General features: G+C 46.2%; 1 protein-coding gene across 1 annotated transcript in view; it reads right to left on the bottom strand.

Moving 5' to 3' along the window:
• The window catches only part of LOC133375143 (neurexin-2-like), a 224,977-nt gene that overhangs the window by 47,974 nt on the left and 150,599 nt on the right, over positions 1–26,404 (bottom strand). The window contains exon 4 of the mRNA XM_061606708.1: positions 16,257–16,322. Coding sequence (XP_061462692.1) covers positions 16,257–16,322 — 66 coding nt within the window. The remainder of the gene's footprint in view (positions 1–16,256; positions 16,323–26,404) is intronic.

The raw sequence follows: 26,404 nt of genomic DNA, 5'->3' as shown, positions 1-26,404 counted from the left end.
AACAGCTTATCTCTGTTTCTATTGCAAAAAGCTGTCCTGGAAGTGCATTCTAAAGATATAAACAGAAGAGGGATTTCTATTCCGAGGAGAAAAAAATAAAAAATACGAACTTTGGAACATTATATTGTCTGGGACTATTCTCTTTTTGGTCTATTTTATTTTGACGAATCTGCTTCTTCACGACGCCACTAACTGTTTTGATGCTGGGAACTGTTGGCTATTAAACCGAGAATGCAGAGGTTAAATTTCCACAAGTGAGCTACGTGACTTAGAAGCGAAAGTTGGCAGAGCTCGAGCCATCTTCAAGGACACGTTGCTAAGCAACCTAGGCTCGGGCAGCTGGCCTTATCTATATAGAGGGCCAGCAGACACTTGTGAGTGTGGGGGTCGAGGAGTTTGTACAGAGAGAGCTGTGATATATTGTCAGTAAAGTAACTCTTAAAACTTATTGCTTGTCCGGCTCATTGCTTTAACTGGCATCTAGCCTGTCACTATACTGTTCTGCATGCTGGGCATCTGCTTGCGCCAGATACAACATCCAACAGGAACTAAATTTGTTTTGTATTCTTGAACATAGAGAGATAAGGCAGGCTGCTCTGTTTATACTGTGATGTCATCAAGCCTGGAATATTAACCCAATTGTTGCTGAAATAAGAAGTGGTTCTTCTTTATTTTTGTTTTGTTTTGTTTTCGTGGTTTTAAAAATGGCAATCAAGAAAGTGGCTGAGAATCTGGAAGTAATTATGTTTCAGAAAATAATGGATGAGATTGAGATAACGAAACAAACCCTGCGACAGGGCAGTAAGGAGCTGAAAATTGAACTGAGCAAAATGACGCAGGAGCTTAAAGAAATAGGGGATCCTGTGAGAGAGGAGAATGAGATCAGAGATGAGAAAAGAAAAAATAAAGGGAAGATACAAGCCCTGGAGATTGGAACAAATGTGGAATTGGAAAAAGATCTGGAGTTTATGGATATTAGAAATAAAATCTACTGTTTGGAACTTAACGTTATCTCTGAAGAAATTAATGAAGATATTAGAGATAAAGTTATCAATGGCTTGGATAATTTTCTGGACTGGAATGACGTGATGGAGCTTGATATAGAGAAAATCTATGGAATTAACTGCAGCCATGTGACAATGGAAAAACTCTCAAGAGATGAGCCAGTGCATTTTGTAAAAAAGAAGAGAGATATGACTTTACAACAATATTTCAGCAACTTATTCAGAATCGATGGCAAGAAAATATTTGGGATAGAGGAAATTCCCATCAGACTCTTATTATATGACTATGGCTATGACAGCAAGATTATTATGGAATACTGATAATGGAAGATTGGACACTGAAATTACTGGACTTAACAGGACTACTGAAGATGGAAGATGGAATTAATATGGATAATGGAATAATGGCTATTGAAATTATTGGACTTAACAGATTTGATGAGATGGATTAATCGATATGTTTATTTGGACTATGGTTATGACAATAAGATTATTATTATTATTAACGAGATGGATTAATCGACATGTTTATTTGGAGAAAAATTGACAGATATATTTCTTAAAGAATTGAAACCTCTCTTTGACTTTTTGTGGAAAGAATAAAGTAATGGCTATGAGATTTGATGATTAATTAAGATAACTACTGGAGGAAAGTGATTTTATAATATAATTTAAGAGACAGGATTGTTATATATTGTAGATCTATAACTGATCTGCGACAAATGGGAAGTCAACATTTTATTTTTTTGTTTAATCATTTTTGTTTTCTTTTTTGTCTTTGAATGTTTTATGATTTTGTTCTGTTTGTTTTATGGAAATTTGAATAAAAATTATTGTAAAAAAAAAAGAGAATGTCAGCGAACATATACGGTAGGGCCCTGCTTTATGGCGCTTCGCTAATGCAGCGGTCTCAATTAGACGCAATTAGACTAAAGCCCCACTCATATGGCACTTGTTCCGCTTGTACGGCGGTTTTCGAGCATCGCGCACCATTCTATTAAATGAGTTCCACTTTTCAGCGGTTTTCGCTTTTCAGCGGGGGTTTGGAACATAACCCGCTGTATGAGTGGGACCCTACTGTAGGTAGAAATTATCCAGTTGACATAGTGCACACGATAGAGGTGTATAAAACTATTTATAAAATTGTGTATTACATTTCTATCCCACCCTTCCTCCCAAAGGTGCGGAGAACGTAGATCGAGTTTTTCTCCCTCTCTCATAGCTTGTGGACAGACAAAAGAAAGTACTTTTTCACACACTACATAGTATGGATGCTTGATTCGGTTATTGTTTTTAGATGTTTTAAATAATTTTGTATCTTATTTTTAATTGTATTTCTTATTATAGGCTCCTTTGGGAAGGAGGGCAGGATACAAATTGTATAAATAAATAGTTAAACTATGGAATTCGCTCCCGCTCCCTGCACTGTTGGAGGCAGCAGGGCCTGAATGCCAGTTGCTGAGGATCTCACGCTGTTGCCCGCAGGTCCTGCTTCTGGGCTTGTCCTTCAGGCATCGTCTGCTTGGCCACTGTGAGAACAGGATGCTGGACCAGATGGCCACTGGCCTGATCCGGGAGGCTGGTGTTCTTATCACAGGCAGGGCAACGTGCATGTGGCGTATTTGGGGGAACATGGGGAGCTGCCTTATACCAGGTCAGACCTCATCTGGCCTAGAATGGCAGATAGCAACTTTCCAGGGTCCCAGACAAGTTCATTGGGACTGAACCTGGGCCTTCTGCACACAAAGCAGCTGCTCTGTTGGCCCTGCCTAAGAAGAATTGCACTTTTGTGTTCCATGCTGATTCTAGAAGGTCAGAAAATGCAGAATCCTGAAGCAGAAATGCAACTTCTCCGGATGTCACAAGGCAAATAAAGAAGTACTGGATGAGAAAATGGATTGTGTGGAAAAGACTGGGGCACCCTCCACAAAACTCTCCAAGCCATATGGCACCCACCATTCGCCCTATACAGGGACACAGACAAGGACTTCATAAACACACAGGGAACAGTGACTCACAGAGGTCTGTTGGCCTCATGCTGAATTATGAATCCCAGAGTCCGGGACAGCTGAAAAGAAACTGGTCTCTGTCTGTAAGGTGGACCCCAATGCAGGCTGACACCCACCCTCTCTCCCACCCACACCCTTATACTAAGGACGGGGAGCAGTGGACAGAGATGACCCACCCCAAGTGACCCAGGGCATCCTGCAGAGTGTGGCTGGGTGATCTCTCCCAGCAGCTGCCGGCAGAAGTGGCTCTGGGGCCCTGTCTTGAAAGCAACATCTTCTGCACTTGCCCACCCCTCCCCCCCCACCACACACAAAAAAAGCTGCCCTTTCCTTACTCTTCTTTCCAGAATGTCCTGGCTGAAATCAATCACAGCCTTTTCTATATTAATGGCATCTTATTTGTACTGAAAGCATCATTAATGTTAACGATCCCTGGGAGTCTTCCCCCACCCTCCCTGGATAGAGAGTATTAATTGCTCACGTTGTAATTAAATATCAAGCCTAGCTTTTTTCACAGTTTGCACAGCTGGAAGGGGGGGTGGGGGCGTGCCTGAGTGAGAGACTGGGGCTCGTTGGTGTGCATCTCTAGGGAGCCCTGGGCCTGTAGGGAGGGGCAAGGTGGCTGAGCATGTAAGCAACCCCCACTGCACAAGATCAGACAAGAGGTCACAGGCAAAGAGGCATGCAAGAGGGTAGCTGGGTGTCCTGCAGAGGACAGCCCTCTACTTGAAGGACTTTCACAGGACAGTCCTTTGAAGCTGTCCTCCATTTGAATGGGGGTGCAGTCCAGAGAAGGGGGAGATCGAAGCTGCGACCAAGAAGAAATAAAAGGAATATGGAAGCAATACACTGAAGGACTCTATAAAAGAGATGACAGGATGACTGATTCATTCACCAAGGAACCGTATGATGAGGAACCAGAAATTTCAGAATGTGAGGTGAAAGCTGCTCTTAAAATACTTGGAAGAAACAAATCACCAGGAACAGATGGCATACCAATAGAGTTGCTACAAGCTACTGAAACTGAATCTGTCCAAATTTTGACAAAAATTAGTCAATAAATATGGAAAACTAAACAGTGGCCCACAGACTGGAAGCGTTCATTGTACATCCCAATTTCAAAGAAAGGGGATCCCAGGGAATGCAGTAATTATCGAACTATTGCCTTAACATCCCATGTAAGTAATGTTCAAGATGCTACAACAAAGGCTCTTGCCATATATGGAGCGAGAAATGCCAGATGTCCAAGCTGGATTTAGAAAGGGAAGAAGCATCAGATATCATATTGCAAACATACGTTGGATAATGGAACGGACCAAGGAATTTCAGACGAAAATCACCCTGTGCCTTATAGATTACAGCAAAGCCTTTGACGGTGTAGATCATGAAAAACTATGGAATGCTTTAAAAGAAATGGGGGTGCCACAGCATCTGATTGTCATGAAGCGCAAACCTATATTCTGGACAAGAGGCTAATGTCAGGACAGAATATGGAGGAACTGATTGGTTCCCAATCAGAAAGGGAGTGAGACGGGTGTATTTTATCACCCTATTTGTTTAATCTATATGCAGAACATATCATACAGAAAGCAGGATTGGACCAAGATGAAGGAGGTGTGAAAATTGGAGGGAGAAATATAAATAATTTAAGATATGCAGACGATACCATACTACTAGCAGAAACCAGTAATGATTTGAAACGAATGCTGATGACAGCTAAAGAGGAAAGCACAAAAGCAGAACTATAGCTGAATGTCAAGAAGACTAAAGTAATGACAACAGAAAATTTATGTAACTTTAAAGTTGACAACGACGACATTGAACTTGTCGAGGATTATCAATAGAGACAATAGTCAAGAAATAGAAGAAGGCTAGGACTGGTGAGGGTAGCTGTGAGAGAACTAGAAAAGGTCCTCAAATGCAAAGATGTATCACTGAACACCAAAGTCAGGATCATTCAGACCATGGTATTCCCAATCTCTATGTATGGATGTGAAAGTTGGACAGAGAAAAAGGTGGATAAGAGAAAAATCAACTCATTTGAAATGTGGTGTTGGAAGAGAGCTTTGCACATACCATGGGCTGTGAAAAAGACAAATAATTGGGTGTTAGAATCAATTAAACCAGAACTGTCACTAGAAGCTAAAATGATGAAACGGAGGTTATCATACTTTGGACACATCATGAGAAGACAGGATTCACTAGAAAAGAGAATTCTGCTGGGGAAAACAGAAGGGAGTAGAAAAAGAGGAAGGCCAAAAAAGAGATGAATTGAATCCATAAAGGAAGCCACAGACCTGAACTTGCAGGATCTGAACAGGGTGGTTCATGACAGGTGTTCTTGGAGCTCGCTGATTCATAGGGTCGCCATAAGTCATAACCAGCTTGAAGGCACATCACACACACACACAGCTTATTGTTTTTTTCTAAAGGCTACATCTGGATTAAATGGGGGGAAAGTACAGGCTGGTGCTCGTGACATCAGTTGTGTGAATATTGTGAAACGCTTTCATGCACAAGGAGAACTGATCCCACAACAAACAACGGTCTGGAAGCATCCCTAAGCATAGTCCTCCCCACTAGGGTGAGACGTATTGGATTCCTATTTAAGTTAGAGTAATTATTAGAGTAATAAATTACATATATGCACATAAATCAGCATCTCAAATATTATACAAATCTGTGTCCTCCTTCATCTTCCTTTTTGTGTTGTGCTTCCTCTTTTTGGCAACATGTAAATGGCCACCTGAGGGTTCAAACATGCCCAGGAGCATGGGAAGACTCCTTATGCAGAGTCAGGCCACTGGGGCCCATCTAGCTCAGTACTGCCTACCCTGACTGGCAGCGGCTCACTCCCAGGGCTTCAGGCAGAGGACCGTCCCAGCCCTCCCTGGAGCATCCACTGGGGACTGAACCTCGGACCTTCTGCATGCAAAGCACAGGTGCTCCTGCGGCCCTTTCCCTAATCACAGCGTAACTGAGATGTGGAGAACAAGAACTGCCCGCCCCAGCAGCAGTTCACGAGGAGGGGCAAGGGGGCGGCACCCGCTGCAGCTCGGCCCTCTGAGACGTCAACGGAGACAAACCCAACGGTATAGAGTCGACCAGCAGTTCCCAAACCTTTTTTCCCCATGGACCACTTGAAATTTGCTGAAGGTCTTGGCAGACCACTTCATGGTTTTTCTGCCTGTTGCAGCAATTGTAATACGCTGTGCTGGATGCCGCACTTTTTTAAAAATTGTAATTTTATTGCTACTTTGGTTCTTGAAATTTATTTTATTGTATTACAATTTGCATGCCACAGAACTTGAAAATATAATGCCATAAAATACAATATAAAAAAGAATGGGAGCAATAAAAGCAATTTAAAATAATACAGTATGCATATTTAATTTGGATGCCTGCACTAAGGAGGGGGTTGGACTCGATGGCCTTATAGGCCCCTTCCAACTCTACGATTCTATGATTCTAATGCAGACATGCCGTGGACCACTTGAATGAAGCTCACGGACCACTGGTGGTCCACATCCCCCAGTTTGGGAACCCCTGGAGTAGGCAACAGTCAGTCAGGTGGACAAATGGGTCTGTTTCTTGTGTTCCTTTATCCTCCCCCGTGAATCTTAGCATTGTTGGCACATAAATTAATCTGGAATAACTGCTTCCCCCCCCCCCCGCAAAACATTAAGGTCATTGCTCTCAACCCAGGTAACCTTTCCAATACTGCTAAATATCAACGTTACAAAGCACCCCAAAACCCAGCTTTTGCTGTGGTAGGCTGCGCCTGTGAAGGAAGTTCTGTTTTGCCTGGGGAGACCTACAAGGGAGCCCCCATTACAGGAGAGCATGTTCAAGGAAGTGGAGTTAGAACACCTTCCAGTGATTGCTGTCTCTTTCCTTGCAAATCTCTGCCGCCATCCTCCCTCGCCCTTTGTATATTTAAAGATAAACCAAAGAACATCAGTCTCCTTCTGGAAGAGTTAAGCAAAGACGGGATCACTTAAAATGTCCTTCCTTCCTTCCTTCCTTCCTTCCTTCCTTCCTTCCTTCCTTCCTTCCTTCCTTCCTTCTCACAATTACTAACCAAGTAGTTTTGATGGTCTGAAGCTGCTGCAAGAAGAGTCCAAAACACAGGTTAATCTCCACCTCCCCACCTGGAAAGTAGAATAAGGATGCATTTTAGAAGCCATTTCTCAGAGATGTAGGACAAACTCTCAACTTTTAGCACCCAATTGCTTCCAGAAACACAAGATTTGTAGCTTGTGTTTTGATTTTAATTTTTAAGCCCAACTTGAGCACAAAAGGTGATGGTCTTCAACCCAGCAGTGTCATGAGCCATGCTAGCAGGGGTGGACCGAAGCGCAGGAGGGGGGCGAGGAAAACATGGACTGGGACATTCCTGTCAAGGAAGGACCCAGTGAAAGGGAGATGTTGAAGCAGTCCCTGCTTTGGATGCTGACGGGTCACCACCAGCCATCCCAGACACCCTCCAGGACAGACCCCCGGACCGGCCACCCACTCCTCTGCCTGATGCGGCACCTCTCCCCGCGCCTGCATCGCCGCCAGACAGCTCCTGCTGCAGAGGGAGATAATGCGACAGAAGCCGAGGCCCCGCCTTCGCCCACGTCCAGGAGGCAGATGCAGCGGGAGATCCAACAAACCCAGCTCAGGAGGAGTCAGCGCGTTCGCACATGCCTCCAACCATGACTCGGGGTACATGCAAGAAGGGGGGCCCATGCAAAAAGGGGGAGCCTGCTCAGACCTACTTAATCTGGGCAAGGGGGAAGGACTAGTTGCTGAGGTAATGTCTCATTGCTGCCAAGTTGTGCCTAGTTAGTTAGAGAGCGATGCTGAGTTCTGAGTAAGCCATAGGTAGATTCATAAAGCGCTCTGAACTGAAATTTTCTATTACTTCAGTAAAAGAAAAAATTATAGCTGTGTCTGAGTTCCTTGAGTTCGGGCAGGACAGTTTGACTCAGCCAGCACCTTCTCCAACCAGCGCCCCCATGACAGAGAGGATGGAAGTGAGTGAAGGAGCAGGGGAGGACTGCTAGAGAGCCTTTGAGACTGTGTTATCAGAACTACAGAGCCTCCGAGTCAAGACCCAGTCGGTCCAAAAACCAGACCTTGTGCCTTCAAGTGACCCAGCTGGGGGCTCAAGTGACCACCTTGCAGCAGGGTCCAGACCTTGTTCCGCCCGTGCCCACACCCTGAGCCAAGATGTCCATGAGCTTGCCCCTCTGGTACAGGGGGAAGCTGGAGCAGTTTGCCACGTTCATTGCCTGAGAGCCAAGCATGCCCCGGGATGCCCAGCCAGGTTACTGGAGTCACTCCCCATGCCTGGAGGGCCTTGGCCAATGGTCACCCTGGACTTTATCACAGACTTACTCCCCCTCAGGGGAAAGCTACAGTCCTGGTGGTGGTGGACGCCTTTAACAAGATGGCCCACTGCATTCCCTGTGCTGGCATGCCAACCTCCAGAGAAACAGTGCAATTGTTTATCCAGCACGTGTTCCAACCAGCCTTTTCTCAGACCAGGGACCCCAGTTCACAGTCCAGTTCTGGTGCACCTTGTGGCAGCTCTTGAACTAAAACTGTCATCTTCACACCACCCCCAAATGGATCGGCAAACTGAGAAAGTGAGCACCACCCTGGAACAGTACTTCCACTGCTATGTGAACTACCAGCAGGACAATTGGGTCTCTCTATTGCCTTTGGCTGAGTTCGCCTACAATAACTCAGTTCATGTCTCCACCCAGCAAACTCCCTTTTTTGCCAACTTTGGCTACCACCCTCGAACCTTCCCCCCCATTACCTCCTCCCTGGCAGTGCCAGCTGCAACCGAGTTTGTCTAAGAGTTGCAGGCAATGCATCAGTTGCTACAGGAGCAGCTGGCAAGAGCTAATGCCATCTATAAAAGAATAGCCAACCAGCACCAGCAGCCTGGCCTGGAAATACAGGAGGGGGATAGAGTGTGTAATGTAATGTTTTATTTCTAGGCCGCCTTTTGGCCAAATAGGCCCCCAAGGCGGCTTACACACAAATAAAAATACAAATACAAAATACAAATAAAAACAATACAATTTACAAAAAAAAAATCAAACTAACGAAGTCCTAACATCTCTAAAAAAACAGGAGCAGCAAACCAAAAGCATTCATCTTCCTGATAAAGGGCAGCCCCAGAAAAACGTCACTAAGAGCAGGGGTGGGGGGCAAGACAGGTGGAAAAGCATGCCCCTTGATGGTCCCAGCACAGTCTCATCCCGTCTCAGCCTGCAGCTGCTCCTGATAAGGCCCAGGCAGAGGGGTGGAGCAAGGCAGGTGGAAATGCTTGCCCCTTGATGGTCCCAGCACAGTCTCATCTCTGCAGCAGCCTCTCGACTCGTTATTTGCCGGTGAGGGCGCCTTGCCATAAACTGGAAGCAAGGAGGGTGGGGCCCTTCAAAATGGAGGCTCAGATCAATCTGGTAGAGTACCGGCTCCGCTTGCCCACATCCGTGAAGATCCACCATTTCACCAGTTGTTGCTTAGAAGAGGCTCCAAGCCTCTACCGGGCGACCAATGCCTCCCCCCCCCCACGTTCATCATCGATGGAGAGGAGGAATATGAGGTGGAATAGAACCTCGACTCCCATCAGCATCAAGGGAAATTACAGTACTTCATCCATTGGAAAGGTTTTGGACTGGAGGAGTGATCCTGGGAGCAGGTATCTGATGTCCATGCGCTGGACTTGGTGAGAAAAGTCCATGACGAATACTCTCACAAGCCCAAGCCTCCAGGTTGGGGGGGACCGGCTTGGGAAGGGAGATGATGGACTTAATCCTCAGTGGGGACTGGGACCTGGTGCGAGATGTAAGTGTTATCGAACCGATTGGGAGCAGTGACCACAGTGCTATTAAATTAAACATACATGTAAATGGTCAATTGCCAAGAAAATCCAACACGATCACATTTGACTTCAAAAGAGGAAACTTCACAAAAATGAGGGGATTGGTAAAAAGAAAGCTGAAAAACAAAGTCCAGAGGGTCACATCACTCGAAAATGCTTGGAAGTTGTTTAAAAACACTATATTAGAAGCTCAACTGGAGTGCATACCGCAGATCAGAAAAGGTACCGCCAGGGCCAAGAAGATGCCAGCATGGTTAACCAGCAAAGTCAAGGAAGCTCTTAGAGGCAAAAAGTCTTCCTTCAAAAAATGGAAGTCTTGTCCGAATGAAGAAAATAAAAAAGAACACAAACTCTGGCAAAAGAAATGCAAGAAGACCATAAGGGATGCTAAAAAAGAATTTGAGGAGAACATTGCTAAGAACATAAAAACCAACAACAAAAAATTCTATAAATACATTCAAAGCAGGAGACCATCTAGGGAGGCGATTGGACCCTTGGATGATAAGGGAGTCAAAGGTGTACTAAAGAACGATAAGGAGATTGCAGAGAAGCTAAATGAATTTTTTGCATCTGTCTTCACAGTGGAAGATATAGGGCAGATCCCTGAACCTGAACTAACATTTGCAGGAAGGGATTCTGAGGAACTGAGACAAATAGTGGTAACGAGAGAGGAAGTTCTAGGCTTAACGGACAATATAAAAACTGACAAATCACCGGCCCGGATGACATCCACCCGAGAGTTCTCAAAGAACTCAAATGTGAAATTGCTGATCTGCTAACTAAAATATGTAACTTGTCCCTCGGGTCCTCCTCCGTGCCTGAGGACTGGAAAGTGGCAAATGTAACGCCAATCTTCAAAAAGGGATCCAGAGGGGATCCCGGAAATTACAGGCCAGTTAGCTTAACTTCTGTCCCTGGAAAACTGGTAGAAAGTATTATTAAAGCTAGATTAACTAAGCACAACCCTTGCTGAAGCAGAGCCAGCATGGCTTCTGCAAGGGAAAGTCCTGTCTCAGTAACCTATTAGAATTCTTTGAGAGTGTCAACAAGCATATAGATAGAGGTGATCCAGTGGACATAGTGTACTTAGACTTTCAAAAAGTGTTTGACAAGGTACCTCACCAAAGGCTTCTGAGGAAGCTTAGCAGTCATGGAATAAGAGGAGAGGTCCTCTTGTGGATAAGGAATTGGTTAAGAAGCAGAAAGCAGACAGTAGGAATAAACGGACAGTTCTCCCAATGGAGGGCTGTAGAAAGTGGAGTCCCTCAAGGATCGGTATTGGGACCTGTACTTTTCAACTTGTTCATTAATGACCTAGAATTAGGAGTGAGCAGTGAAGTGGCCAAGTTTGCTGATGACACTAAATTGTTCAGGTTTGTTAAAACAAAAAGGGATTGCGAAGAGCTCCAAAAAGACCTCTCCAAACTGAGTGAATGGGCAGCAAAATGGCAAATGCAATTCAATATAAACAAGTGTAAAATTATGCATATTGGAGCAAAAAATCTTAATTTCACATATACGCTCATGGGGTCTGAACTGGCGGTGACCGACCAGGAGAGAGACCTCGGGGTTCTGGTGGACAGCACGATGAAAATGTCGACCCAGTGTGCGGCAGCTGTGAAAAAGGCAAATTCTATGCTAGCGATAATTAGGAAAGGTATTGAAAATAAAACAGCCGATATCATAATGCCGTTGTATAAATCTATGGTGCGGCCGCATTTGGAATACTGTGTACAGTTCTGGTCGCCTCATCTCAAAAGGGATGTTGTAGAGTTGGAGGGGGTTCAGAGGAGGGCAACTGGAATGATCAAGGGGATGGAGCGACTCCCTTACGAGGAAAGGTTGCAGCATTTGGGGCTTTTTAGTTTGGAGAAAAGGCGGGTCAGAGGAGACATGATAGAAGTGTATAAAATTATGCATGGCATTGAGAAAGTGGATCGAGAAGGGTTCTTCTCCCTCTCTCATAATACTGGAACTCGTGGACATTCAAGGAAGCTGGATGTTGGAAGATTCAGGGCGGACGGAGGGAAGTGCTTCTTTACTCAGCGCATGCTTAGGCTGTGGAGTTTGCTCCCACGGGATGCGGCAGTGGCCGCCGGTTTGGATGGCTTTGAAGGAGGATTGGACAGATTCATGGAGGACAGGGCTATCAATGGCTACTAGCTGTGATGGCTGTGCTCTGCCACCCTAGTCAGAGGCAGCATGCTTCTGAAAACCAGTTGCTGGAAGCCTCAGGAGGGGAGAGTGTTCTTGCACTCGGGTCCTGCTTGCGGGCTTCCTCCAGGCACCTGGTTGGCCACTGTGAGAACAGGATGCTGGACTAGATGGGCCACTGGCCTGATCCAGCAGGCTCTTCTTATGTTCTTATGTTCTTATGATGGTGTGAACCATGCTAGCAGGCAGTGGACCGACACGTAGGGGAGGGGTGAGGAAGACTTGGACTGGGACACTCCAGTCAGGAAAGTACCCAGCCAAGGGGGAGACGTCAAAGCAGCCCCCGCTTTGGATGTTGACAAGTCACCACCAGCCATCCCAGACACCTTCCAGGACAAACCCCCGGACCGGCCGCTCACTCCTCTGCCTGGCGCGGCACCTCTCCCCGCGCCTGCACTGCCACCAGACAGCTCCTGCCGCAGAGGGAGAGAACGGGACGGAAGCCGAGGACCCGCCTTCGCCCAGGTCCAGGAGGTGGATGTGGCAGGAGATCCAACAAACCCAGCTCAAGAGGAGTCAGAGCGTTCACACACACCTCCAACCGTGACTCAGGGTACATGCAAGAAGGGGGGCCCACCCAAGAGGAGGGTCTGCCCAGCCCTACTTAATCTGGGTGAGGAGGAAGGGTTAGTTGCTGAGTCAACATCTTATTGCTGCCAAGTTGTGCCTAGCTGTCCATGGAGGCTCAGATTTCGGCAGTGAGCCGGGCAGCTTGGTACCAATTACATCTCATACGGAGGCTGCAACCCTACCTCCCTATTCATCAGCTCCCACTGGTGGTACACGCCCTGGTCACCTCTCGATTAGACTACTGCAATGCGTTCTACGTGGGGTTACCCTTGAAAACGGTCCGGAAACTATAACTGGTGCAGAATGCGGCGGCTCGGTTCCTTACAAACAGCCGCCGCCGTGATCACATCACGCCAGTATTATTTCACCTACATTGGCTGCCAGTTGTTTTCCGGGCCCAATTCAAGGTGTTGGTATTAACCTTTAAATCCCTATACGGTCTCGGCCCAGTTTATCTGAAGGAGCGCCTCCAGTACCACAAATTAAGCCGCCCAACCAGATCAGCCACACAGGGCCTTCTCTCAGTCCCACCAATGAAAACAGCTAGGTTGGCGGGGACTAGAGAGAGGGCATTTTCAGTGGCGGCCCCCACTCTCTGGAACTCCCTCCCATTCGATCTTCGCCATGCCCCTTCCCTGGATATATTTCGCCGGGCATTAAAAACTTGGCTTTTTGGACAGGCCTTCAGGAATTCCAGGGAGGGCTAACTTTTTTGGGATATTTTATTATCTATTGATCACCCTAACTGATTTCATGCTGCTGTGACTAATGATCGTTCTGATTTTATTGTATTTTATCTGTATTGTATTGTAATTTACTGAATTTTAGTTTGTACGTCGCCTAGAGTGGCTTCGGCCAGATAGGCGACACAAAAATTAAATTTATTATTGTTATTATTAGTAAGTTAGAGAGCGATGCTGAGTTCTGAGTAAGCCGTAGGTAGATTCATAAAGCGCTCTGAACTGAAATTTTCAATTACTTCAATGAAAGAAAAAGCTACAGCTGTGTCTGAGTCTGAGTTCCTCGGGCAGGAAACGCAGTGAGGAAGCTTCGGGACACCAAGGAGGAGACCTCATCTCTCTGAACACATCCCCTTGGCCTTGGTCTCCTCTCCTCCCGCCCTGCGAAGAGGGCCCTCAACAGGCCTCAGCTCTGACACATCAGGCTGAAGTATGGACAGGAACTGCCCCCTCCTCAGCTCCCTCTCTGGCCAACCCCTCACTCTCTCTCTCCTCCCCCCCTTCCATCAGGTCCCACTTCCTTCAGGAGACCTTCAGCCCATTCTCCAGCCATGCTCTGAACTCTTCCAATTGCTTTTTTTCTGGTTCTTCCTGTAAGCTGCACAGAGGCACGACTCAAACCCCCATCCTCCCCATCTCTTTCTAAAACAAGGGGCTTCCGTCTGATCCCTCATTCATCCCTTCAGCCAAATCTCTCTTCTCACCCTCATTCAGGCAACATCCTTCCCCCCACCCCCTTTCTCTGACCACTTTAACTGCGCGCTGGTTTTGCTGTGTGTATCCACGTATGCTTTTAGCTCTAGCACTCACATTGGTTTTAAACCCTTTAGAAACAGCCTATTGTCAATGCGCTGTTTATTGATTTCGTTTTAACATCTTTAGTAAACATGCTAATTCCCTTTTTGGTACAATAAAACTGACTTTCGATCTATCTTTGTTGTCCTTGTTAACCCTTGGGGTGCCAAACTCTCAAGTTCATCCAGATCTCAAAGTCAAAAGATCCCCAAAAGGGGCATCAGGCTTGCGTGCAAATTGCACACTTCATAGCATCCACCACAGCTTTCCATTCTTCTCCACCCTGAATTTCACACAGCTATCACTAGATCCACTACAGGCACATGAACATGTGCATGCAGATAACGCCCCAGCAAGAGACATACAATATATAGGCTACTTGTCAAAAAAGACTGTCCACTGCCTGCAGGGTTGGGTTTGCAGGGGGGGTGGGGAATGTCTGGGAGCCCAAATGTCACGTTCCTGCAAATGTTACAGAATCATGCAACCCAACAGCAACTATTAGTCAAGATTAGTGCAACCTGCAACAAAATGCCACTGTGGTGTGCTAGTGAACTGCATATTTTTACTACTACTACTACATGCCAGCTTGAGGACAGGGGGGCAGCAGCAGCAGCAGGGAGCAACAGGAAAGGGCCACTGCCCTGACTGTGCCCTGGTGGTGGCTTCCCATCTGGCCACTGTGGAAACAGGAGGCCAGGCAAGATAGGCTGACTCAGCTGCGGAGGTCTTCTGAGACTGATTCATCCCTCTTGGAGAGAGATCTTCCAGCACTACATTGAAGCAGGTTCTGCCTTCTGCTCAAGGTGCCAATTTGGGGACAGCCTCCACCACCATCCTGGAGAGGATGACGCTTAATGTGTGAGGTTCTCTTCCCACAGCACAGCTCTGTACGAAACCGCTAATATGGAACAGGGCCAGGAAACATTTCAGATCCAACAAGAGCAGGGCTGGGTAACTGCTGGCCTTGCAGGCGTCACTATACTGCAGCTCCCATCTCTCTCTCTCTCTCTCTCTCTCTCTCTCTCTCTCACACACACACACACACACACACACACACACACACACACACACAGAGCCAGCATGGCCAATGGCAAGGAATGATGGGAGTCCAACAATCATCACCACAGACAGGTTCCCCACCCTAAAACCAGATTTTAAATGAGTAAAGCCTATCAAAATCTATATTTTTACTACTACTACTACTAATAATAATAATAATAAATAAAAGAAACCTGGTTGCGCCTGTGATTTGTTCTTCTGTCTTCTAATAGTAATAACATGCATCTATAGCAAATTATTCAGTGCTTGGAATTCCCTCCTCCCAGACTTTTCTATGAAGTAGTACCCGAGATTAAGGCTGCAATCCTGTGTGCAATTTCCTAGGAAGAAGCTCCACTGGGCACAATGGAATTGACTTCTGAATAAACATGCACAGGACTGAGCAGCCAAGACACTACTTTGAGTGCCACCCACACCAATCCATCCACAGTTTCTCAGATTCACTTATCTGGTGATCAGCACCACAATATTATTTTAGGAGTGGCTTGTGTTGTGTGTCTTGGGTGGCACTGAACAAGCATACTAGAAACCATAAACCCCGAACAGCATAAACCTGCGTGCAGAAAATTCCACAATAACTCAATATATAGCGGTGGATGCATTGCTCCCAAATGGCAGGAAGCACAAAGCTGTCCAACACGGGGCAGCCTAGGTTGTTGTAGGCACATGCAAGCTTCTGAGTCTCACCAAACTCTTTGTCGGCCACATTAAAAGAAAGAGAAGCCATAAGACTGGCTGCAAACAGGCCCTTTCCTGTAATGTCACTGTTTTCCAGACACTTCCATTTTGCCTCTCAAAGCATTCTGTGGACCTTAGAATCATGCGCATTCTATGGCAACATAAGATAAGCTAATAAAGAGGTACCATTTGACCCAATTTGGGCTCCTAATTCAGCTGTGGGCATCATTGGCCTTGTGTTTCACATAAGTCATGGCAGGGATGGGGGGAGGCATGGGGGTGGTGGTTTCACACTGACCTTTTGATGTCTGGTGCACCTCACTGGCTCCTCTGCCTGCCCCCCCTTCCGAGTACAGTAGAGGCCCTACTGGAGAAGCAGAACCAGAGCATTAGGGAGGAAAGGCCAGACGCCCCTGCCCACCCCAGGCACCGCACATCAGCCCCCCCCCCGTGCCTGGACATTAGTGGCCAGTCGCACCTCTCAGGGAGCAACAGGAGAATGCCTCCCACATCAGGCTTCTGGGGTGAGACTGGCATATAAACTCTCTCACACACATCTAGATTGACACATATCTCCATCAGCAGCAGCAGCAGCATTGAAGCAGAGGCAGTCACTTGCCAGGATCGCAGCAGTTGCATCCTGTGTAAGAGATCCTACACTGAGCAAAGTGTTGGACCAAATGATTTCTATGGTACTATCAAACTCTCTTATTCCATAATTTCAGGAGTGGTGAGGAATCCAGAAAGTTTCAGTACAACCAGACTCAGTGCTGCTGCCTGTTTTAAATGCCCGCATGCAGAGTGCAGGGCTTAAATAGACCTGAGGCTCAATCGCAGAGCCTCCCCCCCCCCCACACACACCCAATGCCTGGTCTCAGCTCTCAGACTTAGCAAGAATTCCTCTCTGCGAGAGCTGGCACTACCCAGTGCTTTGCTCTCACTGCTGAAATGTGCACAGTCCAGGCACATACAAACAGTGCCCTTCCACACTTTGTGGTGTGTGAGGCTCAGGCGGCCACTTTGGAAGCAACGTTTTTCTCCACACAAGCAGGAAGCCCCTGCAAGGAAGACCTCTGAACAGCAGCAGACAGAGAGGAATTTATGGTTCACTGTTCTTTCCTGACCAAATCCACACAGGTTTTGCATAATCTCTGTGTGATGCTGCAGCACATTTCAAGTTTGTGCCCTCATGGAGGAAAGACCTCACCTGTAAGATCAGACTCAAGTTATTTCAAGCAGCCTCTACACTCCAGGATTTAGTCTTGAAGACACTGCCACATCCGTATCCAGCTGAAGCCCCAGTGCCTTTCTTTCAGAAATTAACCACTTGCGCTTACATAATCTACAAGGTCATTTTTGCCTCTTCTTCAGTGGCTGCTTAATAAGTGGCAGGTCCTGCATGTCTACACTGCAGTGGCTATTCCTGTGTCGCCAGCCATCCCCCACCACCACCAAGAGCAGCCCTCAGGGTTTGCTGTTGGGGTTTTCTCCATGCCTTAACTCTCCCTGGGGAAATCAATGCTGGGGGGAGCGGGGAGGACAGTTTGCTTATTTTTCTCCCTTCTGGACCAGGAGGAACCACGGCAGAAAGAAACAAAGCAAAGCCCCAGCATATCCAGACCTCCCCTCACTCAAGGCCAACTGGGAGCTGCACCCTGCAATTCCAGCATCCCTGGCAAATGGACATCCACTCTCTGCCACTGAAATGCCTCCAGCAAAGTAGAGGCCACCATTTCCCGAGGCAGCCTCTGACTCCACTTTTGAACAGCGGCCTTTTTTTTCTAAATGGGGGAGAGGGAGTGTAAGAAAAAGAAAAGACCCAGAATTTTCTCAGAAAAAAATGTATTCTGCGAAATTTCCACTCCGCTCTACCCAAAACCCAGGACTGCCTGCTTGGAGCAGCTTCTGCAGCTTGTGTGGTGGGGCTGCGGTGGAGCCCCAGCAGAACCACCTTCCGCATCACTGCAACTTCCTGAGAGGGAGCTGGGGGGCAGGACAGCAGGGCAGTGAGGCTGGGCCTGTGCGAGTGCCAGGGTGGCTCTGCCAGGGCATCCACACAGCCCCCACTGTGCCCCTGCCTGCCCCATCCGGGTAAGCTGCAGCGACACTGGCGCTGAGAGGGTGACTCACCCCACGGGCCACAACAGCCTATAAATAACAAGCTACAGCACTTATTATAATTATTCATAACATAATAATGAGAGGCATGGAGAATGCAATGCATCGTTATTTATTTATCGCCTTCAACATACACATCTCAAGGCAATGTACAAAATAAAAATAAAAACTGCTGAACACCAAAAGCAACAGCAGATCAGTTTAAAAACAACGCAAAGTAGACACCTATGGCAGAGACCCATCTGTCCAGTTGGGAAAGCTTTTCAGGACAAGAATATCTCCAAAGGTTTCTGGAACATGCAGATAGTGGGTGCCTGTCACATCTTGCCAGGGATGCTGTTCCACAGGTCAGGGGCAGCCAAACTGAATGCCTGCTCCAAGCTGCTCTGGAGGGGGCTTCTGATATTTTAGGGGCTTCAGGGAGAAACTCTCCCGCAGACCGCGGTGACCTGCTGAAGAGATAAAGGGGTCTCTCAAGTAACCTGGTCCTGAGATGTATACAGTCCTATACAGAACTGTGAAAAAGTATTTGCCCCCTGTCTGATTTTCTGCGTGGTTGCATATTTTTGGCACTGAATGTTATCAGATCTTGAACCAAACCTAATATTAGGGAAAAGGGAACCTGAGTGAACAAATAACACAAAATTTTGATACTTATTTTATTTATTTATTTATTAAAGTTAAGCAGCACCCAATGCCCCTGCCTGAACAAGTAACTGCCCCCTTAGACTCAGAACCTGATTACGTCACCTTTAGCAGCAATGACTGCAACCAAATGCTTCCTGTTGTTCCTGATCAGTCTCTACAGCGCAGTGGTGGACTTTTGGCCCACTCCTCCACGCAGAACTGCTTTAACTCAGTGACATTTGTGGGTTTTTGAGCATGAACTGCACCTTTCAGGTCCTGCCACAACATCTCAATGGGGTTTAGGTCTGGACTTTGACTAGGCCATTCCAAAACTTTAAATTTCTTGTTCCTCAACCATTCCGATGTAGACTTCCTTGTGTGTTTCGGATCATTGTCTTGCTGCATGACCCAGCCGCCCTTCAGCTTCAGCTGACAGATGGATGGCCTGACATTCTCCTGTAGAATTCTCTGATACAAAGCAGAATTCATGGTTCCTTCAACGATGGCAAGTCGGCCAGGTCCTGATGCAGCAAAGCATCCCCAAACGATGACACTGCCACCCCCATGCTTGACTGTTGACATGAGGTTCTTCATGTGGAAGGCAGTGTTTGGTTTTTGCCAGATATAACGGGGCCCATGTTGCTCAAAAAGTTCCATCTTTGGCTCATCTGTCCATAGTACATTGTTTGTCAAAAAGCACCTGGATGATTCTCAAGAGTTCTGGAACAATGTTAGAATGGCCTAGTCAAAGTCCAGACCTAAACCCCATTGAGATGTTGTGGCAGGACCTGAAAGGTGCAGTTCATACTCAAAAACCCACAAATGTCACTGAGTTAAAGCAGTTCTGCGTGGAGGAGTTGGCCAAAAGTCCACCACTGAGCTGTAGAGACTGATCAGGAACAACAGGAAGCGTTTGGTTGCAGTCATTGCTGCTAAAGGTGACGTAATCAGGTTCTGAGTCTAAGGAGGCAGTTACTTGTTCAGGCAGGGGCATTGGGTGCTGCTTAACTTTAATAAATAAATAAATAAAATAAGTATCAAAATTTTGTGTTATTTGTTCACTCAGGTTCCCTTTTCCCTAATATTAGGTTTGGTTCAAGATCTGATAACATTCAGTGCAGAAAATCAGACAGGGGGCAAATACTTTTTCACGGCACTGCACATTGGTACCCAGACCTTGAACTTGGCCTGGTAGCAGGCTGGCAGCCAATGCAAACAAGTTGTTCCATGCTGGCAGGAGTTTGTCTCCTGCCAGCTGCTGTGTTCTGCAGCAGCTGCAGCGCCTGGACCACCCTCAAGGGTTGCCGCACATAGAGCATGTTGCAGCAATCCATCCTTGAGGTAACTAATGCCTGGTCAGCCGTGGTCCAGCTGTCTCAAAGGGTGTCAGGGGGACCTGCTCATGCCAGGCCCTGAGACGGACGAGAACAGCCACCATCTTACTGGAGCTACAGGGAGGCAATCTCCCCCCCCCCAACGAGCAGCCGAGGTCAATACCCTGTCCCAGGTTAGCATGGAGGGATGCAAATGACTCCTGATGGGACCCCACTCATCATTCCCTGGCAATGCCATACCTCTGCTGAAGGAGCCCTAGCGCTGGGGTGCTTGCTTGGTACAGAGAGGCCTCCCCCCTGCCTGGGAGGAGGAGGAGGAGGCAACCACTAGGACGTTATCCGGATCCAGACCTGGTGGGCGCCAGGAAGAGGAAGGGTTACCAGGGCGGCTATAAAAAAAACCCAGCATGTGCCTCTTACAGCTCAGGGAGGCAGGTGTCTCACTCAGCCTTACTAAGCCAGGCCGGAGTGCTGCTGGTGCAGCAGACCACCCACTCAGCCCCATTCTGAGCTGGCAGAAATGGACAGCGGGTCAGGAGCACTGGGGCATCACTTTATTTGCTTGCTAAAGGGTTGACAGGCACTGCTTTGTTGGCCTTCCACATGTGGCCCTCCAGCTATTACTGGAGTACAAGTTCCATCATCCCTTGCCATTGGCTACGCTGGCTGAGGTTGATGGGAGTAGTAGCCCACCTGCACTTTGAGGGTCACAGGTTGGCTACCCCAGACAACATAAGCAGCAACAATAAAAGCGCCAATAAGTGCTTAACACAACAATGGCAGCAATACAACCAATCCTTTTAAATGGCAGGCTACATAAAAACTACATAAAAACCAGTATTAAATTACAGCACCAATATCTGGGCTCTCTCATCAGGGATAACTCCTTAACGAATTGCCTTAATTATTAAAGATGGTCTGAAAGAGGCATGTTTTAAAGACTCACTTCAAATACCCTGTAGCATTTGGGCCAAGCACACCTCTTTGGGGAGGGAATTCCACACTCTGGGGGGACACCACAGAGAAGGTCCTAACCATGGTTGACATGGGTCAGTCTACACTGTGCATAAATCATTAGCAAGGCAGTGGCAATGAATCTCATATTTCACTTCATGAAATGTGACCTTGTGCATACCAGGTAAGTGCTTTCTCACTGAGTTATGGTCCCTCACCTGCTGGATCCAGCACTGGGCCCAGAATATGGGGCTGCTTTTTCGGAACTCCTGAAACCAGTATAGTGTTGTGGAGAATGTGCTGGATACCCGGATTCAAATTCTCACTTGCCCACTAAGGTCACTGGATGGCCTCAGGCCAGTCTGACTCTCTCTCACTCTCTTTGCCCAAACTACCTCACTGGGTCGTTGTGAGAATACAGCCTCCCACATGTGTGCCACATTGAGCTCTTTGGAGAAAAAAGTGGGATACAAATGTGATCAAATTAACTTGGTGAGATTACTTTCATGGTTTCTGATGGTTTCTCTCATTCATTCCTTCTCAAACTCCAAGTTAGACTGCTGCTAAATAAGCACTCATGGGGCTGCTCTTGGTGACACCCTATTCAGATAGTGTAGAACAGGGATGCACAACCTTTTTTTCCTTTGGAGGGCCACGTTCCCTCCAAAACACTCTCTTGAGGACCGCATGCCAGCAGCTGGCTGCCCCTTTCCTCTGACATCCATCTCCCTCTCTCTCCCTCTCTCTCCCCCTGCCAGCCCAGCAATCTGCTGGAAGAGGGACAGATCACTCTTGCCTAGAGATGTGAAGGCCTGGAAAAAAACAAGAAACATTTGGAGAAAAAACATTTTTTTCCCATTTCCCCCATTTTTTTGAAAAAGCAAAACCGGAAAAAGCTTTGGGGTAAACTCCCCCCTCATTTCTCTGTTTTTCCCCCGGCCTTCACATCTCTCCTCTTGCCAGATGTCTGAACTCTGTCTTGCAGAGGGCTTTTGGAATTAGGCCCAACGGTGTCATGGCATTGCCCATCCCTGGTATAGCAGAACAAGGAGATCCACACTAAAAAGCGTCCCCCACACACACCAAATCCAGGCACTGCTCACAAATTAACCGGACATCCATTTGGCTTCTATCCTGCCAGTGTTTTAACACTAGCTGGAAACTTTTACAAAAATAATTCTGCAGGCCTGGCTGTTTATCTGATTTTGGGGGCAAGGGGGGGAGGTTGCCTTGTTGCTTCTCCTTCACTTCTTTGTGAAGTTTTTATCTACTATAATATTTCTGTTTTTAATGTGTTTGTTTCTAATATTGCAGCAGCAGCATCACCATAATAATAGTATTATTGTTGTTGTTATTAACCTAATTAAAAAGTTTTATTATCCTCCAAGAAATTACAAAAAGTAGAACATCTTACATATTAAATATTAAATGCAGATTATTAGTATTGATTATAAGATTGAGATCCTTCTTGTATTATAAAGGGAAAGCAAATGACACTGAACTATATTTAAATCCTTTTCTTCAAAAAACTGTACATTACTTTGGGCATCATATGAGCTGGAAAGTGAAAATAAAAGGTGCTGATAATGGATGCATTCCTGACTTTGCCCTGCAAACTCTGCATCAGACCTTGTGCATGGACATGGGACTCTTCTCCCCTTTGCAATCTCTCCGTGTCAACACTGCAGTTGTTTCGAGCCTGTTTTAATGCCATACCTCCCCCCCTCTACCCACAGTCAAACACCACCAAGAGAGTGAAAGTATCTCTAGCAAAAGAATCCCCACCTCCTTCAGGGACCAATCATTTCCAGGGTGCTGGGGAGGGGGGCAGCTGCTGTAGCCCCCATTCCCTTACCAGGGCTCAGAAGCATAGACTCTTGCCCTGGGCTAACCATACGGTGCTGGTAAGCTGCCTTGCCATGACACCAGGGCATTGGGGGAAATGTAAAGGGGCGGCTTCTTAGCCACTTGGTGCAGCTGCCCAGAGGAGGCCCACCAGGCACATCTTTGACAAAAGGCCCCCTCAACCCTTCCTGGAAGCGAGTATCGAGAGTTGCTTTGCTTTGTTATGCAACAGTATGCCATTACTCTCACAAGAGACCCCTGGGTGGTTTACGCTTTTGGTCCTGTTACAACATCAAAATACACAAAACAAATATACACTAAAAATTGAGTAAAAAGTTCAGCCACTTTAAACAGTCCATACAATCTGTTGAGTAACCTATGCAAGATGGCAGAACAAAATGGCTCCTGCACCCCCAACTATGAGATCTAGGGTTGCCAGGTGTCTGGTTTCTGCCCGGAGACTCTGGGTTTTGGGAGTCCTCTCCAGGTCTCTGGGTGACTCACCTTACTCTCCGGACTCATAGCTTTCATTTTTTAAAAAATTAAGTTTCTAGGTGGTCTGGTTCAAAAGATATGTCAGCCCCACCAGGGCCGGCCCCAGGAATGCCAGGGCCCTTGGGCATCAGCTTGCCCTGGGCTCCGGTGCGTGTGTGTGTGAGCGCACATGCGGCCCCCACACACACACACACCTACCTCTCTGCTGTCTTTTACCATTGCCCTTAACGAAGATGGCGGCCGCAGTTTCCCTAAGGGGATGATGCCTCCGCCGCCATCTTTGCTGATGGCACACATGTGTGCTATGCGCGCGCATCTCTGCCATCAACTAAGATGGCGGCAGGGGCTTCAGTACCTTAGGGAAACCGTGGCTGCCATCTTTGTTAAGGGCAATGGTAAAAGACAGCAGACAGGTAGGTGGGGCGTGGGGGTGGCATGGGGGGCCGCGGATCGTGGAAGGGGAGCGGAGGGGCGGCTGAGGGGGCCTCTGTAGGTCCACGGGCCATCGGGCCAGTGCCCCACCTGGCCGCCCTTTAGAACCGGCCCTGAGCCCCGCTCCCTTCAACTTCTGTTAGTACCAGCTGCTCTACTCCCTGCCTTTTCAGGTTTTTAGCCAATAAGTGAAGTCAGGGTTGTGATCGACAAGATTTGTTGACCCCCCAAGCAATAGCTAAATTAACAGTTTCCTTTTCCTACTTGTCTCACATCAGGAATTCCGTAAATATATAGCTTTCAGCAACATAAAGAGTACTTTTTCTGTACAGGATTGGGACTTGCTTCTGAGTAAACATGCATAGGATTGCGCTACAACAGAAGATCACAGCAGGATCTTGATAGGCATAAAAGTGTATATGCAGGGTTTTTTTTAAATTACTTGCAAAAATGGTATATTATACTTTTTATCTTTCAAATAAATTTTGAACAGAAGTTTTAAAAAGTGTACATGCTGCAGTGTTATACTTTTCTAGTTAAGGAGTCAAACAAGTTTAAATTTTACTGGACTGTTGAAGAGGGCAGCTTATTTGTCTTATTCATAACCTGTTCTGAAAACCTTCCCAATATGATTTTTTTCTGGGAGTAAAGCTGCAGTGCTAATTCCACATACCTGAGAGTTAACCCCACTTAATTCAGTAGGACTTACTTTTGAGTAGACATGGTTAGGATTGTGCTGAAAATCAATGGGACTTTTGAGTGAACATAGAAAAGGATTGTGTTATAAATATTTATCTCCCCCTGCAATCCTTTTGTGTGTGTGTTTTAAGCAGTTAGGCATGGCTTACTTAGGTTCACTGATTTTATTTGGCAGGAAAGTAATACTTTTTTTAAAAAAAAAGTTCTGCGATGGCCAACTGGTTTTGGCCAGTAAACTATTGGTTTTGGCCAACAAACTATTATATGGGGTGTATATATTATATTTTGGAATATTTCCAAAAACCCTGTGAGGTGTTGGAAACCAAGGCAGCTCACAACAAGAAATAAAGCCATTTAAAATCCAATAACCATAAAACAAGCATAAAACAGTTATAAGACAGCTTAAAGTGGCATGATTCTGAATTTTGGATTGGGTGAGTGAAGTTCCTTATCACTGAATTGCAGTCCTGTGTATGCTTTCCTGTCTGAGTAAGCCCCATTGAATACATTGGAACGTGCCTCTGAGTAAACATGCATAGGATTGCACTATAAATAGCTTTACAGGTTGTGTAAATAATAAACATTTGACATTCATGCTTATATAAATATTTCTTCATTTTATGTCTTGATATGTATCTGATTTCACACTACGGTTGTACATTATTATTTCCTCTGCATTTTAAGTGTCCCTTCTTCCTTGGGGTGGTCATGGTCCCCCTCTGTTGTTTTCACCTTGAGGGGCAGATTAAGCTGAGAAATGGTGAGTAGCCCATGGTCACCCAGTAAACTTTGTAGCTTATTTCCATTTTAAAATTTAATTAAAATGATTTATACACAGGCAAAGTTTATGAAGTAACGCAGATTCACATAATACATTTAAAGCACATCCAACACGCATTTAAAGAACATGACTTCCCCTAAAGAATCCAGGAAAGTGTAGTTTCCCCGTCACAATTATATTTTCCATCACCCTTAACAAACTACAGTGTCCAGGATTCTGTAGTGGGATTCATGTGCTTCATATGTATGTTGAATGTGCTTTAAATGCATCATGTGGATCTGCCCTAGAATGCTCTGTATTCATTAGTGAATTGAAAAGAACAATTTTAAAATATACTTTTTTAAACAGGGCTGTTGCTCAGAGGCAGGGCACATGCTTTGCATGCAAGGACCAAAATTCAATCTCTGGAATCCTGGAGAGCCAGGACTATTGCCTGTTAGTCCATGTCTTCAGTAGTGAGCTAGATGGCACCAAATGGCCTGACTTGATACAAAAGAGGAAAGAGACCCAAGGGCCACAGTGACTCCAAAATTTATTTATTTATTTACAACATTAATATACTGCTTTCTTGTAAAAAAAGCTCAACAGTTTATAGAGGGAATTAAAACAATAAAATTATTGGCAAAAATAGTTAAAGGCAGGTATTTAAAAACATTCAAAATAATAAAACCAACAATGAGTTAAAAACAGATAAAAAACATAATAGCTTCTACATGCCTGGGTAGGCTTGCCTAAACAAAAATGTTGTTAGCAGGTGCCAAAATGAGTATAATGAAGGCGCCTGCCTAATGAAAATAGGCAGGGAGTTCCAAACCATAGGTATTGCCATACTAAAGGATCGATTTCTTACAAGAGCAGAACAAATACTATGTGGCACACGTAACATGGAGAGCACACCTTGAACTTGGCCTGGTAGTCACGTTGAACCAGTACAGATTTCAGAGCAGAGGTGTTAAGTGTTGATAGGGTCTCACTCATGTCAGAAATCATGCCACAGCATTCTGCACTAACTGCAGCCCCTGGGTCACGTTGTGCTGCATGGGGATTTCTGTGACCTTGGCTAACTGGCTGTCAGGATTTTTTTAGTTTTGATTAGGAACACTGACTGGTTGTGGGATGTTGAGTTTTCTCTCTTACTCATGGGAATCTTGTTGTGGTTGG

The sequence above is a fragment of the Rhineura floridana genome, chromosome 22 (assembly GCF_030035675.1).
Source record: "Rhineura floridana isolate rRhiFlo1 chromosome 22, rRhiFlo1.hap2, whole genome shotgun sequence".
NCBI lineage: Eukaryota > Metazoa > Chordata > Lepidosauria > Squamata > Rhineuridae > Rhineura > Rhineura floridana.
Note: the sequence above shows the minus strand (reverse complement) of the source record. Positions and strands in the feature narration are given on the sequence as shown.